Below are 20296 nucleotides of genomic sequence, written 5' to 3' on the forward strand. Positions count from 1 at the left end.
TGTGGAGGTGTACAATTTTGTCTCTAGTGTCTTTGGACAGCTCTTTGGTCTTGGCCATGTTAGTAGTTGGATTCTTACTGATTGTATGGGGTGGACAGGTGTCTTTATGCAGCTAACGACCTCAAACAGGTGCATCTAATTTAGGATAATGAGTGGAGTGGAGGTGGACATTTTAAAGGCAGACTAACAGGTCTTTGAGGGTCAGAATTCTAGCTGATAGACAGGTGTTCAAATACTTATTTGCAGCTGTATCATACAAATAAATAGTTAAAAAATCATATATTGTGATTTCTGGATTTTTTTTTAGATTATGTCTCTCACAGTGGACATGCACCTACGATGACAATTTCAGACCCCTCCATGATTTCTAAGTGGGAGAACTTGCAAATATCCCATAGAGCCAGGCAGATGTTTATTTTTAAAGGCCAGTTATTTCATGGATCCAGGATACTATGCATCCTGATAAAGTTCCCTTGGCCTTTGGAATTAAAATAGCCCCACATCATCACATACCCTTCACCATACCTAGAGATTGGCATGGTTTTATTTCAGTTAGCCTAATAGCTGGTTTGATTTGCATTGAGAGATGATTTTATGGAAAGTTCCCCATGCCAATCTCTAGGTATGGCGAAGGGGATGTGATGATGTGGGGCTATTTTAATTCCAAAGGCCAAGGGAACTTTATCAGGATGTTTGCAGCCAGAATAAAAATTACAAGCACGTTGATGTACAGCAATATTTTATTTGACCTTGTTTCTTATCAAGACATACAAACATCCACACACACACACACACACACACACACACACACACACACACACACACACACCCCACACCTCACACCTCACACCTCACACGTTTGGGGCGTCTGCGGCTTTAATCAAAAGGTTGGCGGTTCCTTGTCCTTGAGCAAGACACTGAACCCCAAGTTGCCCCCCCCCCCGGTGGCAGGCAGCGCCTTGCATGACGGCTCCGCCCCCGTCAGGGGATGAATGGGTGTGTGAACGGGCGAATGAGAGGAAAAATAGTAAAATGCTTTTTCCGGTTTACCACTTTATTTGATATTCCACTACCTGTATATTACTTTTAAATAACTACAAAACTAGTTAGTCATGTCAGAATGCATGAATCAGGTTCAAAAATGGATTACCCTACATTGACGCAACATTTTTAAAACTCTCTGATGAACTTGTTATGTCAAATAAATAGCCTGTTTCTGTTTTTATATTTACTAACTTATATAGCTGCTTATGTAGGAGCTGGTGTCTCTTCTCGGGAGAGTTTAGCGTTTGCACTGCTCAGACGTCAGTCCAGGTCAAGATAAAAACGGCTCCGAATCAGATCGCGCTTGGTTCCAATGGAAGTGGAGTGGCGGTTACCTTCCACAGCTCCTGAAAACAAAAAAAATAAAAAGAAAGATTGGTAATGGATTGCCTTGTACTTGCACTTTCCGTGTTTAATTGCATAATTTAACACAAGGTGCACACAGGCTGTGCAGTGAAAGAAGCACGTTAGCAGAGCAGCAGCTTCAATCCTACGTCTGTCTTCGCAGAATGCGTTTGGACACAGTACTAATGTGTAGGTCATCTGCACTGTGTCCCCATAAATTAAAGGTCCTATGACATGCTTCTTTTTGGATGCTTCTATATAGGCCTTAGTGGTCCCCTAATACTGTATCTGAAGTCTCTTTTATATAGGCCTTAGTGGTCCCCTAATACTGTATCTGAAGTCTCTTTTATATAGACCTTAGTGGTCCCCTAATACTGTATCTGAAGTCTCTTTTATATAGGCCTTAGTGGTCCCCTAATACTGTATCTGAAGTCTCTTTTATATAGGCCTTAGTGGTCCCCTAATACTGTATCTGAAGTCTCTTTTATATAGACCTTAGTGGTCCCCTAATACTGTATCTGAAGTCTCTTTTATATAGACCTTAGTGGTCCCCTAATACTGTATCTGAAGTCTCTTTTATATAGACCTTAGTGGTCCCCTAATACTGTATCTGAAGTCTCTTTTATATAGACCTTAGTGGTCCCCTAATACTGTATCTGAAGTCTCTTTTATATAGACCTTAGTGGTCCCCTAATACTGTATCTGAAGTCTCTTTTATATAGACCTTAGTGGTCCCCTAATACTTTATCTGAAGTCTCTTTTATATAGACCTTAGTGGTCCCCTAATACTATATCTGAAGTCTCTTTTATATAGACCTTAGTGGTCCCCTAATACTGTATCTGAAGTCTCTTTTATATAGACCTTAGTGGTCCCCTAATACTGTATCTGAAGTCTCTTTTATATAGACCTTAGTGGTCCCCTAATACTGTATCTGAAGTCTCTTTTATATAGACCTTAGTGGTCCCCTAATACTGTATCTGAAGTCTCTTTTATATAGACCTTAGTGGTCCCCTAATACTGTATCTGAAGTCTCTTTTATATAGGATGTAGCTCTATTTCCTCAAAGGTGGGCCAAATTCTCTGGGCAGCTGTGGGCAGTTAGCAAAACAGAGAAAGGGGAGGTAACCTTCCTTCTTATGACATCATAAGGAGAAGATTCCAGATTGGCCCATCTGAGCTTTCATTTTCTCAAAGGCAGAGCACGATACCCAGGGCTCGGTGTACACCCATCGCCATTTCTAGCCACTGGGGGACCATAGGCAGGCTGGGGGAACTCATATTAATGTTAGAAAACCTCATAAAGTGACATTATCATGCCATGGGACCTTTAAGATGGTTTTAGATTAAAGGTGTTTGATGTGTGTGAGGGTTTTCCTTTTACCAGTTGCTCTATGCGTTCATACAGAAGGAACTGTGCGCAGGTGGATGGGAGCTGTTGCACTCTGAAGCTGCATCGTCCATCCTCCAGGTCCTGGAGCTGGGACAGACAGTGTCGGAAATGGTTGTAGGCATCGCAGGAAACATCCATGTGTCGCAGGGTGAAGTTCATCCTTTTAAGACAACACGGAACACGATTACTGCTTGAGCGTGTAACTAATTAGTGCATGAGTTATTGAAAAAGCAGAGGAATAGAGTGCTTTGCACGAACCCAAAAATGAGCAAATAGCTCACTGTTTTTACTGTGAATGTACAATATTTGAGGCAGAGAGACCGGGGACTGGTTAACAGTACAGAGACGCTGTTTAACGTCTGTCGTACATGTGCGGGTAACGCGTTCTGCTTGCCATTTTACAATTTATTTTAAAAATAAATTCACCTCTTGCTGAGTTTTACAAAATTCCTACAGAGACCTGGCACTGACTCTTGCACTAAATTCTTTATTTTGTATCTTGCTTTTGCTGAATATGAATATGCTTTATCTTTGTCACTTGGCATAATCTCCTCAAAGGTCTTATGGTGAAAAATCACCAGGTTTTTTGGGGCGACCTCTAGCTGTTATCCCAACACAAATAATCACTATTCCCATTTTCTGTTGATACTGTTGTGTGGCCTTGAGTTGATGCTGTGTTTTAGGTAAATTAGTGAAATTCTTAATATGGCTCACATGGACCAATCATGATGTCTGATGCCACCTCGAAATAGAGAATATTTGCATTGATAAAATGCTGATATTCATTTAAATGTAATGCACGTGTGCTTTATTTATGTTGTGTGCACTTGTACTTCTATAGTAGTGCACACATTGCGTTTGAGAACAGCGACACATGTCGCTAACAGGTAATTAACCTCATCTTGGTTCAGTGGAAGAGACAAAGTTGAATTAAGAAGTTGTATTTTTCTGTTTAGATATAAAAAATATTTCTTTTCTTGGCATTTTGTGAGTTTATTTTTTAAAGAAAAAGTGCAGAAAAGAGAGCAAAGTCGCCACCTGCCCGCGATGCATCCTGGTACATGTAGGCACAGTGGCAACAGCTCCGCGAGCAGGAAAACGTGCTTACACAGTCAAAATAACACACTGGGGAATTCATTTCTACATGGACTACATTTAGGGGCCCTATTTTACTGATCTATGCGCATGGTGTGAAGCGCCTGGCGCAGGTGCGTTTAGGGCGTGTCGAATTACCACTTTTGCTAGTTTGACAGCGGAAAAAAGAGTCTGTGCACCAGGCGCATGGTTCAAAAGGGTTGTACTTAGTGTCTTCATTAATTCATAGGTGTGTTTTGGGCGTAACATGCAATGAACCAATCAGAGGGTCATCTCCGCGCGTTTGGACCTTGGCTCATTGCTATTATGATGGCAGATTTGCACCGTAATATTTGTAATCTTTTGCGTGTTTGTGTGCTGCTGCGCTTCCCTGTGTGTGTGTGTAACAAGCATAGTGCGTGTGCGCTGTGTACGAGCCTAGGCGCATTTTACTAATTCGCTGTTAAAATAACAATGAAATGCTGCGCTATTGACTTTAGACCAGGTTTTTGTTTGTCAATGGCGCGATCACTTCCCGCTGCCTCAAGATCGCAATACGCCCAGAATGCACCTGAACACACCTCCCTGTGAGACCAGCACGCCCATGGGCGCAAAGATGGGCGCAGGTGGATTTGCTGTTTAAACGACGCGGGCGCTGGACGGTCTTAAAATAGCAAAGACACTTGCGTCGGGCTTTGCGCCGCGCCGGGTGCAAGATAGGGCCCTTAAGCCGTACGTCTATTTCTGTGTACTTTGAGAAAGAAAAAACAGCCGGAGTCAAATTTCTTGTGTTTACACTTGGCCATTAAAATGCAACAAATCATACGAAACACTTTTGTCATGTCTGCTGTGCCATCCACGCGCAAAATAATGCACACTGCCTCACTCTGATTAGAAACTGCAGATGATTTCTGACGTTCCACAAGCAGTTGTGGAAAACTCACTCACTATACAGAACATCAGAATTGACGTTTCTGCAAAACCATGGCTACCAGGAACATGCTTAAAGACCAGATGGAATTGTCCTTACCTTTTCTCTATGGAGATGAAGACCGTGCAGGTGTGCGTAAAGTTACTGCAGAGTCGATACAGTGTTCGGAAAAAGCCATCCGTCAGATCATCATCATAGCAAACTGGTTACAAAAAAAACAAAAGGAAATATTAATTCTGCTTATTTGCCCTTCTGTGTATGTGCGTATAGTGTATAGCTCTGTGATTCATTATGTAGCTTTAAAGGCTCAAGTTAGAGCTGCAATACGCATTACTTTTAACTTGGTATATTACTTTCTTTCTCAATGTGTTTCTCCATGCAGAGAGTTGTGAGGTAACATTACATTGCATGTGCTACCTTTTACAACTATATACCTTTTTCTGCACAAGTCTATAGTGCCATAATGATGAATAGCATTTGCAAAACCAAACAGATGGGTTTTTGCTGTTGTTTATTACAAAAACACCCCCCTTTCGTCGCCACAGTCGGGACAGCACATACATTTTGGGTGGCAGGTGCTGCATTACTGTGAAGTTACTACAGCTCAGCGTTGAGCATTGATCCCTCGAGCCTAGTTGCAAAGCTCAAGGACCTGGGATTAAACCCCTCACTGGGCTGTGCATGTGGATCCTTGACTTCCTGACAGGCAGACCACAGGTGGTAGGGTGGGCAGACACACCTCTTCCTCAAGAATACCTATCTCATCACACACATCAACACACCGGAGCACCCCAGGGCTGTGTTTTAGGACGTTTGCTGACGACACAGCTGTGGTGGGCCTGACAAAGACACCCATAAAAAGGACTACCTGAAAGAAGTACGACATGACTTGCTGGTGTCAGGACAACAACCTACTCCTGAATAGGGCTGGGCGATATGGAGAAAATCAAATATCACAATATTTTTGACCAAATACCTCAATATCGATACCGCAGCGATATTGTAGTGTTGACTATTGGTGCTTTCACTAAATATTTACACAATGAGATTTTTGATAAATAATCATCAGTAATGTGGATATAATGACTAAGTGGGTAAAGGCAAATAATAGAACAGCTACAACAGTCTGGTAAGTTCAGAAAATGACATCACTTTACTGTAATGCAGCCTTTAAAACCAGGAAAAGAGAACACTTATGCCATATCACAATATTACGATATCCAAAATCTAAGACGATATCTAGTCTCATATCACGATATCGATATAATATCGATATATTGCCCAGCTCTACTCCTGAATGTCCATAAAACTAAAGAGGTGATAGTGGGCTTTAGGAAGAAGCAGGGAAGGAACTACACCTCCCTTACTATAAACATTCAACAAGAGTCTGATCTGGGCGCTTACTGACTCAGTGGTGAAAAGGCAAGTCAGAGACTGTTTCACCTCAGACGCCTGAGGCCTAGGGTGCCTTTGTTCAAATATGGTTAGATCAGGGAGGCCATGCCTCCCAATCACGCCTCTCCAGTTGTCTACATCATTGCCCACGCGCGAGTTAAAGTCTCCCAGCAGAACTATGGTGTCCGCTACTGGAGCCCTATGCAGAACTCCATTCAAGGTCTCCAAGAAGGCCCAAATACTCCGTAGGCGTAGGGAGGCCACCCTCTCGTCCACCCTCTCGTCCACCCTCTCATCCACCAGGGTAAACTCCAACATACCCACACCCACCCGGCGCCTCACACCCTGTGCAAAAAAAAAAGTTCCCCCGCAGTTCCAGAATTGAGACTTTGCGTAGACGTAAGCCCCGCCAGATCTAATTGGTAGCACTCCACCTCCCGCACACTACCTCGTCCCCAGAGCCAGGCTCTGCTCCATCGAGGCCCCTGACCTTCACTTCCACCCGTGTGGCAGCGCAACCGACCCCAGCGGTGCCTCCCACAGGTGGTGGGCCCATGGGATGGAGAGAGGGGGGGTGCCATGTAGCTTCTTCGGGCTGAGCCCGGCCAAGCTCTGTGGCAAACCTGACCGCCAGGCACTCGCTGACGAGCCCTCCATCTGGGCCTGGCTCCAGACGGGGGCCCCAGGCTTCCTCCGGGCAAGGTAACTGCTCTTCCTCGATGACTTGCAAGGCTTTTTGAACCATTCTTAGTCTGGCCCCTCGCCTGAGACCTATTTGCCATGGGAGACCCTACCAGGAGCACCAGGCATCAGAAGACACAGCCCTCAGGTTCATAGGGACACACAAACCTCTCCACCACGATAAGGTGATGGTTCCTGGAGAGTTTTTAAACATGCACTGCAATAACTAATAGAGTGTATGACCACACGCCATTCAATGCAATCTTAGTATCATTTCCCCATGCCTGTCATGGGAATAGAATGATTGAAATATCACTTCAGGCCTCAATAAATTACAGTGCTAAACTTTTGCGTCATTTATTTCCATGGTTCTGTTTCAGCTCGATAACTTTTTGAACAAAGCATGGTGTACTGGAGAAGAGTTGTGCTGCATATTTTAATTTTAATCAAGCCAAATAACCTACCATCAGCAGCAATGATGATATTAGTGTTGTTGTACATATCTGCTACTTCCTCCTCCGTCCACCTAAATTCCACGTCATCATCTACAAAGATTAGACAAGAGAAGAGAGACATTTTCCATGGCCAGACAATGGTTGGTTTTTGAAAAAGAATAAGGTGTAAAAGTCAGTAGGCTATACTTGTTTCAATGTGTCAGATTTACATATCTATGATCGGAAAGCAGCAGGATGAAGACACACATCTTATTTGATAAGAGAGAGATCTGGGAATCATTCATTAATGATCCATACAATCTCCATATGTATGGTGGCCACATGGAAATGGGTTTGTGGCCGAAATCACTCACTAATCCCTCTTAGTAAACGGGGACATCTACGTTGAGGACTATATAGTGATCTCATCGGCAAAATGAAGAAGTGAAAAGATGAAAAAGAAGTGTGTTACCTGTACAAAGGTCATGCTGGAGCCAATCCAACTGTCTCACTCTGACATCACCACCTGATTGTCAGAAAAGACAGTATTAGGTCAGATAATAATAATAATAATAATAATAATAATAATAATAATTATTATTATTATTATTGTTATTATAATAAACTTCATTTATACAGCACTTTTCTAGGCTACAAGGTCTTATCAGAAAAAAAGATAAAAACTAAGAACAAAGAATCACAACATAAAATACAAAAAACAGAGGGATAATAAAAACATAAAACACCAGAGGATAAAATAAAGTTCAAAATATATAAAATAAAATATATAAGGATGGATGATAATGCTAGTGACGCCAAGCAAGATATTAAATATCCAAACACTTTAAAATAAAAGAATGTTTAAAGGCATAATATGTAGTGAGTGTTGCTTACTGTTACTGTAAACTCACAGCGTTTAAAGTTGGCCCCTCCCCCCGGCTCAACAGCCAATGAGAGAGAGAGAGAGGGAGAGAGAGGGGGAGAGAGAGGGGGAGAGAGAGAGAGAGAGAGAGAGAGAGAGAGGGAGAGAGAGGGGGAGAGAGAGAGAGAGAGAGAGAGAGAGAGAGAGAGAGCAGTGGTCGTACGAGCTAGAGAGTAAATGAAAGAGGGAGTGCCGACAAAAAGCAATGAATCAAGTGTTTTTCTGAGTGTCATGGCGGTTATGTTCTAAGCCAGGCACCCACGCGTCCGTGGGAAGGTGCCACATTGTTAATGTCTTAGTAGCTTAGTATCGTCTGCTGACTAACATTTGTTGTTGTGCTGTTTGAACAAGTTAAGTTAATGTTAAGGCTAATCTTTAAAAGGTGCTTACCGACATAATGCCACGAAATGCCGTGGCTAATGTTAGCAGCAGAGCTAAAGTCAACTGTTGAGTGTGGCTGCAATCAGCCACCTCTGAGAAGGGCGCGCCGCAGGGGTTAGCCACGTCGTACTTTAATGTACCTTCATTAGTCTCGCGTTGCCAGACCTATCTCCACAGTGCTGTGTGCCTGTTACTGTATAACTAAACACACCTCTACACACACCTGACAGTTCAGTTGTCGCCCAATATTCAGCTCTTTTTTTTTTCAGGACTTTCTTTGTAGCAAAAAGTAGCATCTCATGTTTGTGATCTCACCTGCAGGCTCAATCATGTGTCTATTTAATGTTACATTTCTCTTGCACATGCCTAGAAGGTCTTCTCCCACATCTGCAAAACAAAAGAAGGTATTTCAGCAATGAATCACAAAGAGTAAGATGTCTATCAAAAGGGTTGTCTGTTTTTATTAAATTCAAAATGGCTTTGCTCTGTCATACATCCAAATGCCATGTTAGGTTCACTGAATGTACAAGGGATGCTATTTAGCTCCTCATGTCTCTACTGACGGTTTTTACTTCCCTACGTGCAGTTCCCCTCTTCCCCTCTGTCATGACAGTATAATGTGTAGCATACATTATTTTAACATGCTCCAAAATAGTATACTATAGAATTGTGGACATAATGGAATCAGAGAAAGGCTGATTGGCAATTGATACAGACTCACAGGGGAAACATTTGATTTTAAAATATTAATATGAATAACAAATTACGTAGACATTTCTTCTTTTAATACCCCAAATATGATCACGCTACAGCACCGTTTTTATTCAAAGACACATAATATAGTTATTGGCTTATATATATGTATATATATATATATATATATATATATCTGAATGAAATAGGTGAGGTTTCTGTGAATGAGCTGAAGCATGGAAGCTCATTCTTCACCTCGGGATCAGTACTGACGACTAAATCACCTCAGCACATTTACAATCTTTTTCTGAGCTTTCGACAGCATCTCATGGTCTTCATCAGCGGTCACCTGATTGCACCTGAGGCCGCTTCATTGGCTGATGAAGTCCATGAGATGCTCCTGAAGCTCAGAAAAAGCTTTACGCGCACCTTTTGAGACCTTCCATATACTCACGTTGATACAGCTGTATTCACAGAATTCTCACGTATTAAATCAGAGCAACATATTCAAAGAACGTAAAACATACATTAGCTGACCATGTCTTAATTAGGACATATGCTTGATGGCATTTTACCTGTGCAGTAGACCGTTTTGGCTACGGTTGCCATGACGATGCTGGTTAAGCCTGTTCCCGCACCCAGCTCTAAGACTGTAGCTCCTCTGAACATGAGCGGCTCAGAGAGGATGAAGTCTGCCATGAGAAATGCCCCTCGCCACACCTGAGGGGAGCAGGACACACAGGATTCTTTAACATCAACCGAGAACCACCACGCCCTAGTTTTTCCCTTGGCATTAGTCGGCCCTTGTTGGCTTTGTTTGGCAGATTCAGCGTGTGGAATTGGCATCTGAACACATGACACTGTCATGACAGTCATGACACATGAACCCTAACCCTAACTCTAACTCTAACCCTAACCCTAACCTGTTTTAACCCAAACCTAACCTTAACCATAACTTGCCATGACAAAAACCAAATGACACTTACTAAAAGAAGCGTTATGTCATAAACGTTTATGACATGTTTATAATGTTTATGACACGTCCATGACAGCGTCATGTCATTCTTATGTCGATACCTTCAAGTAAAGTGTAACCGAACATTTTCTGTTTCCTGCTCCATATCTTGTCTTTTACATCAAAACATTGATTTTCATCCACATGCTACTGTAATGTTCTCCTTTAGAGAAGATAGGTTTGGTACACGTTGACTGAGGAGTGAGAATTGGGGGAAGGGGGGGCTAAACATTGAGTGGAGGAGCAACAGACAAAAAAGTTGAGGTGATTAAATTTGACTGACCTGTTTGCCAACGTCCTCCAGGGTTGTGGCCATAGTGTGCTCTGCAAATGGATTGGATTCATGCATCAAAACTCCTTATTATATTCAATTCAACTTTATATATAGTGTCAGATCCTAACAGGAGCTATAACCCTAACCCTAATCCTAACCCTGGAATCATTATTGGGGTGATTGGCTAAAGTCTGCAGGGGCTCAGCAGAGGCTGCCCGATACACACAACCAGGTCTCCATGGCAACCACTTTAGGTGGAGCCAGTGCACAACAAGGTGATGTCATTGAGTGAGCGCCAATCAAACCTCAAACGGTATATTGTACATACATATATGTATATTTAAACAAACACAATAGGAAATGGAAATATGACATGCGTTGGTTTCATGTGATAATGTGAGGAAGGTTAGAGTCTCCTCATCGCACCACCACAGATGCTTTCATCTGCCGCTCTTATTAAAATTAAAAATGCTCATAAAAAACGGTGCACCTGAACAGTCAAATAGTCGATGCTTCGATCAAAGGAGCAGTGCAGCAGTCTGGGAACCACTGAGTTAGTTTATGATATGTTTCTTATACAGTATGACATGGATATATGGTAGTGACTGACCTCTGTGTATCAGTTCAGAAAGCTCTCCAGATGAGCGCCCGGATAGCTCAGTTGGTAGAGCGGGCACCCATATATAGAGGTTTACTCCTCGACGCAGCGGGCCCGGGTTCGACTCTGACCTGCGGCCCTTTGCTGCAGGTCATTCCCCCCTCTCTTTCCCCTTTCATTTCTTCAGCTGTTCTGTCAATAAAGGCCTAAAAATGCCCCCCAAAAAAAGAGAAAGCTCTCCAGATCACACATCTGGCTACAGCTGTCTGTCACTGAGGCAGCTGCTGAACTAAGAACAGCTGCTGCCTTGTTAGCTGTTAGCTTGTTAGCTGTTAGCACCAGCTGTGTACTGCTACGCCCACACAGCTGCCCGCCCTGCTACAACCTGATATGCCCTGCTACGCCCTGATACGCCCTGAACTGCTACAACTAGTTTTTCTAGTCATAGTTCCGTTATCTTTATTGTTACGATAATTGCCACTGTTCATCATACCAACTGCTATTATTATTATGAATCATATTTCTCCATATCTGTATATGTCTATCAGTGTCTGTGTCCCAACTGTCAGTGGCGGACGCCGCCCACCAAGAGCCCGGGTCTGTCCGAGGTTTCTGCCTGAAGGAAGTTTTTCCTCACCACTGTCACACCAAACGCTTGCTCGTGGGAAATTACTGGAATTGTTGGGTCTTTGTAAATGATAGAGTGTGGTCTAGACCATCTCTATCTGTAAAGTGTCCTGAGATAACTCGTTATGATTTCTAGAAATTAAATTGAATTGAGTTACCGTGGACTGAGGTAGGCTAAAACAGGCCTGCATCACACATCAAAGGGCAATGACCAAAATGGAGCACTGTTGCATATTTTCACCTTCTTTCGGTGTGACAAAACACAGAATAAAAGTTTTTCCCTGCATCCAAACTGGAATAAAAACCAACAGCACGGGAGCATGGGGACATTCCACAGAAGTTGCTGTCATTTCTCAGAGATTTCCACGCAGAGGAGCAGCGGCTCTACTCCTAGTACATTCATTTCAATGCTAATTCATAACCGACCTTTATGGATATTTAATCCTATTTTTTAAACTTTGTCATGCTATGTCAGAGTCAAAACACAGATTCACTTTCACATGATCTCCATGATAACCAAAGTGATCGTCATCTGAAAGTATGATAAAAAAAAAATAATTTAAATGTAGGTTCTTACCAATCTTTATAATGTCGTTGAAGGATTTATCATCTTCATCCTCCGTATTGTCCTCTTCTTCTTCCAGTACAGGGTTGGACTGTTGGATAATGATGGGACAGACCAAGTCTCGGCCACTAGTCTCCTTAGGGGGATTCCTGGGCCTGGGGAGTCAGAAGAATAGCATGAGAAGCATCTTTGGAAGACACCAGTACATCACTCATGTACCTCACTCATAACCTCTGTGAAAATGAGCAACAGTTCAACATGATTCAACAACATGCTATATCTGAACGAGAGGATGGATACCCGAACCTTTGGACAGATATTTAGAAATGATGTTTGGGTGCGGGTCAGGCTCGGTCACATCAGCGCAATAAGGCAATGAACATTTTAAATTTAAAAAAGCTTATTATGTAGGTGCGCGCCTGTGTTAACGTGTGCTTGTTGCCCCGTGTGCGCTGATCTGTTGACATCTCTGAATGCCTTCCTACAGTTGCTTAATAAAAGCCAGCTTTCCACACAAACAAACGTACATGTGTCATTAGTATGAGGAAAAAAACGAGATTTTAACTACGTTGGGCTCGGGTCGGACTCGGACATAAATATCTTAATGCCTGTCGGGCTCGGGCCGGGCTCGGTTACTGCTCTGTCGGACGCGGGCCGGGCTCGGACAGAAAAATGCGGCCCGATCCGCGCTCTAACCTGAACAGGTCTGAGACGCTTCAACACTGTTCTTTAGTCTCAGGTGGCATACAGTAGCAACCAGTAGGATTGTCATTTGGGTGCATCAATAGTTAACGTAGGAATAATCAACTGAAAAATGTTTTTCATAAATTCAGAGATGTAGACATAATTAATATAAATCTTGAAGAAAAACAGAATCATTTTTATTAACACCCTAAACTGCAGTATGTTTATAATGGTAGCTGCAAATCAGAGTTCAGAATACACAGTCAAATACGTTAGAATGAAGTTGTCAGTATTACATTTACCACCCAGAGTGTTTTCACTATCTGAATTGGAGTTTTAAGACACTAAGGAACTTTATCAGGATGCATAGTATCCTGGATCCATGAAATAACTGGCCGTTAAAAATAAAAAATCTGCCTTCCTCTATGGGAATTTAACATAGGGGTATGTATAATTATGGCCCCTGTATTTTAAGGAAGAACATTTATTTATTTACAATACATTATTCATTCACAAAAAAAATTTGTGTCCTTAAAAGGTTGGCTTTTTCCTCATTTTTTTAATTAAGGCATTAAGATCAATTTTCAATCAACTTTAGCATGGGTGTGAATACTTATGAGCAGCACTGTACATATATATACTTCTGGTCCTGGTCTGATTTCTAACATGAGCGTGCACACCCCCCTCACATGTTTAACTGTTGACTGAACCAGAGTGTTTCCCTACCGATGTGTGATGTCCAGGTCTCCGTCCTCATCCAAAAAGGCTTCTACCTTTCCTTCCCCGCCTTCCTCTTCTTCCTCCCCTTGCTCTCTTTCCTCTCCTTTCTCTCTTTCCTCCCCTTCCTCCCCTTCCTCTCCGGCAGTTCCCTGTGGGACTTTTGCGTCTTGTTCTCCGTCTTCCCTTGGTTCATCATTTTCCTCCTCCGCCTCCTTTAAGCTCCGCCCCGGGACGTCGTTGCCATGCTTTTCACCATCTGACAGGATCTTGAATTTAGAGATGAACACTGAAGAGATGCACACAGCAAAGATAAATAAGGTGAGTGGAAAGGTTTACAGAAGAGATGAACACGTTCATTGGAAAAGTGACATTGAACATTGGATTTATTCCAGCACACCGCATACTGATGTTATGATTCTTCATCTAATGAGCTTTAATCATTCACCAAACACAATAGTTAGTTTAAAAATGTCTGACTAGGATGCTTTTCTGTGTTTCATGAAATTATCAAACTAATACTTTGGATGCTGAAATTATTTCTTTCATTGGAATAGTATAATAATAATAAAAAATTTCTTTTCTGGGCATTTTGTATCATGCTGCTGGCTCTGCGAGCGCAGCGTTGGTGCATCGACATTACTGATGATCAACCCAAACCCTGCATTTGCATCTCTAGTAAAAGTTGTGTCTAAACTAAAATGGAAGTAAATTCATCCGTTTATTTTAATTATGGCCGTGAGAAGAAATAAATCTCGTAGCCTACGGAAAATATCCTGATGCATGGATAATCGGTTTATCATCGTATGGTGGCCCTTCGAATCAGAATCTGCCTAGAGATTAGAGTTTAGATTCTCTGCCCGAGCCCGAACTTGACCTGACCCCCTCGGGCTGGGTCGGGCCGATATTTCCCGCCACTATCCTCGGGCCGGGCCGGGCCGGGCCCTTGATCAAGCATTTGTGTTTTTTTAATCATTACTTTATTAGCCTAATTGGGTGGGGAGAAAGCTATGCCATAATCATGCACAGTGTCTCCTCCACTCGCACGCCTCGCACAATAAAATCAAGCTTTAAAAAACTAGTAAAGCAACATCTAAGGGCCCTAAGACTGTAACCATATCTTGTAATTCGTTTATGTATAGGGATATTGGTATGTAAACAAAGATGTTGTAAGATTTAACTTCTATATTCTGTGCTTATGTATTTATTGTGATATTTAATAGAGTACATGAAGAGGAATATGTATATTTATATTTGCAAGAAAAATAATACTAGCTATACCCTAACCCTGCTCTTATTTTTATATCATATGGCTGTTTTGTCTGAACATTTCTTATTTTTATAGCTTTTTTGTCTGAAAATGTCTTATCTGTGGTAATGTTTTATGTTTTGTGTGGACCCCAGGAAGAGTAGCTGATGTTCTGCATCAGCTAATGGGGATCCTAATAACATCAAATCAAGCACCGGGCCTGCTGTGCTGTAGGCTATTGTGTAGCTTAAGTGCAACATGGAGCTTGAAGATGTAAAGAAAAAAAAGAAAAACAGGAGAATTAACTTTGAGCAAGTTTGGAGGAAAGTCGGAGGTATGGAACTGTTTTAAACAAGTCGTGGGCAGTGACAACATATGTGTCGGCTTTGTCGAGTGCATTAAGTGCGGCACGCTGCTCGCCTGTGACGGCAAAAAAAAACGGGGACAATGAACAGACACAGGAAGCAGGCTTGCCATGGCAGAAAAGATGATAGTCAGCCTTCAATGTCTTCTTTTGTTACTTACTCCAAGCATACCCCTTCTAAACAGAATTCTGCAGTTCAAACAACTCGGAATTGTAGTTGAGAATGTCAGTTATAACGGCCCACGTATTAAAAAAATTGTCGGGTTTAAAATCGGGTTCGGGCTCATTATTACAGTTAATGTGTCGGGCCGGGCTCGGACACAACGCGCACGGGCTCGGGTAGGGTCGGGCTTGATTTATTTTTTTTTGGGCCCGATCTAAGCTTTACTAGAGATTTCCAGAGAAAAGCAGAAACTCCTCACATTGGAGAAGCTGACACCAGCCGAGCTTACCATTCTCCTCTTTCAACAAATTACAAAAGATGAATTATCAAAATAGCTGTCAATTAATTTTTCTTTGATCGACTATTCAAAACTATTAGTCACATGTTATGATAAACGATAAGTTTAAACTATGGGCATGATACTGATGAAAGTTTCACTGGGAGAATGCGACTTCTGAAGACAATGGGTGGTGATGGCGCAGTGGATATGACACGTCTTTGGTGTGGGAGACCCGGGTTCGATTCCCACTGCGATACATCAACCAGTGTGTCCCTGAGCAAGACACTTAACCCCTAGTTGCTCCAGAGGTGTGTAGCCTCTGACATATATAGCAATTGTACGTCGCTTTGGATGAAAGCGTCAGCTAAATGACATGTAATGTAATGTAATGTAATGACATAACGCAGTTGGCTTGAGTGTCAAGATGAGTTTTTATATTGGGACAGACGTGTCTCTGACAGACTCAGTGTGCTTCACATGATTGCATTTTCTTACGAACCTGTCTACATCACGTTTAGACCACGGTGTCAAACTGAAGATGGAACGATACGCACCAGGCTGTCCAACAGCGTTGAGCCGTGTCATCAAGTGGCGTGCGTTGGGCAGCAGCATGTGGACATCTGACAGCACAGTATCATGGTGGAAAGTGATGTGGTCCATGGCTACCACCTACAGTCATGGTACAGAAGGGTGGAGCCGTAGAGGGCTTCCCAATACCTGGAGAGACCGGGCGCACACACAATTTATTATATTCCGGCAACTCATAAACGATATTTAAAACAGGCACGCCATGCTTGGTTGAGTTTTTGGTATCAAAAGTCAGCTTGTGAGACTCCTTCAGAGGATGAGACAGTCCCAACCAAGATAAGGCTACTTCAGCTACTTCAGAGTATTCTGCTGACTTAGCATTCAAACAATGTTGGACACGCAACGGACAGTTTCAAAAAGTATTTTTTGTTCTACGCAATCTTCTTCCTCGTCAAAACCGGGCGCCTGCATTACCCATAATGCAACTAAACCACCATCAACGGTCTCTTTGGGGATGCAGGTGTGTTATGCTACAGGCTAACGTAGCATGGAGCCGCTAGCCGGCAGCAGAGATGAGAAGTGAGCTGCAGAGGTTTAGTGAGCCCCCCCCACACACACACACACACACACACGCACACACACACACACACACACACACACACACGCGTTTCACTATCTTTGTGGGGACCCGTCATTGACATAATGCATCCCCTAGCCCCTTAAGGGGTTGACACACAGAGCCGATTATCGTCCGTCGGACCATCTGACGAGGTTGGTGACTCGAGTCTGCCCGGTGTGTTCCGTGCCGTTGTCCGTCCGAGGAGCCGTCGGCCTTCATTTAGGCCAACCCGACATGTTCAGTCGGAGACAGGGCAGTCGGGACTCACCCGGAAATGGCGAGCGGGTGAGCCGCTCAAAATCTGACGAAAATCTTTTAAACTGACCTCTGTCGATCTGAAATGAAGACAGATTCAGCAACTGCATGGCCTATTTCTCGCTTAAAATGTTTTCAGAAACACGTTTCGGTGAACTATTTTAGTACAATATGAGATCGTATTCCGAACAAGCCGCCATGACAGTCTGGCTGTGATTTTCCGGAGAAAAAAGAACCACGTGACGCGTTCGTCCAATCAGCTGCCGGTTTTCATTTTCTGGGAAACAATCAGACTGTTAATGGAAACAACACAGAGCAGCGCCGCCTGCTGCTATGGAGACGTATTACGTTTTGCGCACACGCAGAGCGTATGCACAAGTCGGCGTCTCTTCGGTGTGTTCTGAGGCACTTTTTGGACCTCGGGGACCCGACTGATCAGTCCGCCTTTTCTGCTGACGGTCGGCCGTCTGGTTGGTGTGTAAGCACCTTTACCATCACAACTAAATGCCTAACCTTAAACCTTACCCTCACCCTAACCATAACCTAATTCTAACCCTAATCCTAAAACCAAGTCTTAACCCTCAAACAGCCCTTTAAAGTTGTGGGGTACGTATACTGTATTCCTGGTTTGTGGACCCCACGAATATAGTTAAACAAGAACACACACACACACACACACACACACACACACACACACACACACACACACACACACACACATTCTTCAGCCCCCATGTGTAGCTGAGAAATGACAAGGCGTGTGGGATACTGGTCCCACACAGACAGAGCCAGGAAGACTCACATTACACTGACTCTGACAGTGTGGGGTTTTAAATAAATCCCCCCCCCCCCCCCCCACCCCCAACACTAAACAGACAGGTGATGCCTGTCACTTCTTATTTGAATCTCTTATTTTTTTTCGAAATTCATACTACATCTTGAACTTGGAAAAGAAGCATGATTGATGCGTATAATGATATGACTCTGGTATTATTAACATGAAGCAAAGACAACCCTGACGCCATGCCGTCTGTTAGTGGGAGGAAGTAGAGAGTCCAGAGATAGAGTCAGGCTAAAAACCTTCTGGAAACGCCTGCAGAAAACATTCAAAGAGCAGATCTGAAGTCTCTTTTATTGGCTTTATTCTCTCTGGTGAAAATAAAACCACTACCATTGTAATGATAATCCTATGGGGCCACGATCAAAAGATGAGCGACTGTGACATTTTTTCTAACTTAAAAAAAGTGGATTATTACAGTTTGGTTATGTGTGCAGCGTTTGAGTAATTCAAATATATTACAATTCCTTTAACTAGATTTTTTTTTACTGACAGCCAAGCTCATTATTCATTCAGTGACTAACCCAGAGTAAGGTTTATTAGAAATATAAATATCAATAATACAGCTAGGAACATAATCTGGTCCCTTTATAACAGGACTAACACACCCACATACACACACACAGACACGTTTGTTTCACTATCTTTGTGGGGACCCGTCATTGACATAATGCATTCCCTAGCCCCTTACCCTAATCTTAACCATCACAACTAAATGCCTAACCTTAACCCTTACCCTCACCCTAACCATAACCTAATTCTAACCCTAATCCTAAAACCAAGTCTTAACCCTTTAACCTTGTTGGGTCCAGCATTTTGGGCCCCACAAGGCTGTGCAGACCCCACAAGTATACTGTATTCCCCAGTTTTTGGATCCCACAAATATAGTAAAACAAGCCCACACACACACAGAGACAGAGACACACACACACACACACACACACACTGTTATTAGGCTACTATATATCCTTATAATATTTTTTTTTATGTAATTGTCTTTTAAATGTTCCGGCACAGTTAATATATAAAACATCTGTAAGACCAGATGTTTCCACTTGCTCTCATTATGAACTTATTACAACGTTATAATTGTATTTATAGTACAGTTTACAATGCACAGTGTTTAACATTAACATATCATCATGCACTTCCACTGTATACTGTACACAGAGAACTGTATATACTGTATACAGAGTGACTACTGTATGTACTTTATACAGAGTGCCTATATGCACACTGTGTAGTTGTTCTCAGTCCTAACCTCTAGTACATACCGCAATCAAATCCCTTGTACTGTAACGTTACACACTGGTTCGGATCAACTCTGGATAGTTTTAAAGAGCCCGCGGACACAAACGGTTCCAGAACAAGGCTTCAGCTGGGGGGGTGTCACACAACTACTGAGCAACCTTTTCTCAGTGCACCGATCTGCTGGAACATGACGATAATCACTGTTATAAGCGAGGATTAATCTCGCTCGAACACAACTTCAAACTGAAAGTTTAACGGTAACGCTGCACGTCCAGAGCCACAACGTTCAGCGGACAACAACATGAAGGAGCTGTGAACTGTTAACACTTAAAGTCTATCTTATCTTATCTTATCTTATCTTATGAATCAGCTGTTACACGTTAACACTTGCCTGGTCTGAATCGCGTAGAGAGACTACAGGTTTCAGAGAGAAGACACAACCTACCTGATCGATAACAGCTGCAGAACACACACACCCCCTTCTACTGTCATTGAACTCAGCATGGCTAGTGCACCCTCGGAAGTCGTCCGGAGTGCACAAGTACAAATAGCCTATAGCTTCCGTTCCGCCAGAAACGGAGTCAGGAAGTCTAGCATTTACAATATTCATTAAATAGATAACAATAATAATAATTATATATATATATATATATATATATATATATATATATATATATATATATATATATATATATATATATATAAATCGGACGAAATCGGTCGAAAGACGACCCAAAACGGCTTTTCATAGTTTTATTTTGTTTCTGTCGACTTTAAATGAAGTGTATTTTACGATTTTTAAATTAAGAGAAGGTAATTATAATTTGAGACGGTTCTCTATCTTTGAAACTGGTAAAGTGAGGACTAATGTCAAATTTAGATGAACTTAATAATGAGCTGAAAATGTGTACGTCTCTGTTGAGTTTCAAAGAAGCTTTCAAATCTAAAATAATTAAGGGTTATAAAGTCATTTGATTC

General features: G+C 42.4%; 1 protein-coding gene across 2 annotated transcripts; it reads right to left on the reverse strand.

Moving 5' to 3' along the window:
- Positions 1-722: 722 nt before the first annotated feature.
- Positions 723-19841, reverse strand: mettl22 (methyltransferase like 22). 2 transcript variants are annotated; one of them, XM_035994837.1, is made up of 13 exons: positions 19764-19841; positions 16382-16544; positions 13904-14060; positions 13781-13867; positions 12383-12525; positions 10590-10630; positions 9867-10011; positions 8914-8985; positions 7768-7821; positions 7326-7406; positions 4885-4987; positions 2772-2940; positions 723-1391 (listed from the first exon to the last, which is right to left on the reverse strand). In XM_035994837.1, exons 2-13 carry the CDS (start codon positions 16485-16487, stop codon positions 1338-1340), a joined length of 1212 nt encoding a protein of 403 aa, XP_035850730.1. In that variant the 5' UTR covers positions 16488-16544; positions 19764-19841; the 3' UTR covers positions 723-1337. The 2 variants fall into 2 exon arrangements, with proteins under 2 accessions (XP_035850730.1, XP_031148386.1); XM_031292526.2 differs by having other exon boundaries at positions 13781-14060.
- Between the last annotated feature and the right edge of the window lie 455 nt (positions 19842-20296).

Source organism: Sander lucioperca, chromosome 2, assembly GCF_008315115.2.
Source record: "Sander lucioperca isolate FBNREF2018 chromosome 2, SLUC_FBN_1.2, whole genome shotgun sequence".
Taxonomy (NCBI): Eukaryota; Metazoa; Chordata; class Actinopteri; order Perciformes; family Percidae; genus Sander; species Sander lucioperca.

What these genes read in the sequence shown, in the direction of transcription:
- mettl22 (XM_031292526.2), bottom strand. Translation starts at nt 16,487, where the DNA reads ATGGACCACATCACTTTCCACCATGATACTGTGCTGTCAGATGTCCAC. An exon ending in CAACGACATTATAAAGATTG is followed by an intron (nt 10,631 to 12,382) that starts GTAAGAACCTAC and finishes ATCCATTTGCAG; the next exon opens with AGCACACTATGGCCACAACC. An exon ending in CAAAACGGTCTACTGCACAG is followed by an intron (nt 8,986 to 9,866) that starts GTAAAATGCCAT and finishes TTTGTTTTGCAG; the next exon opens with ATGTGGGAGAAGACCTTCTA.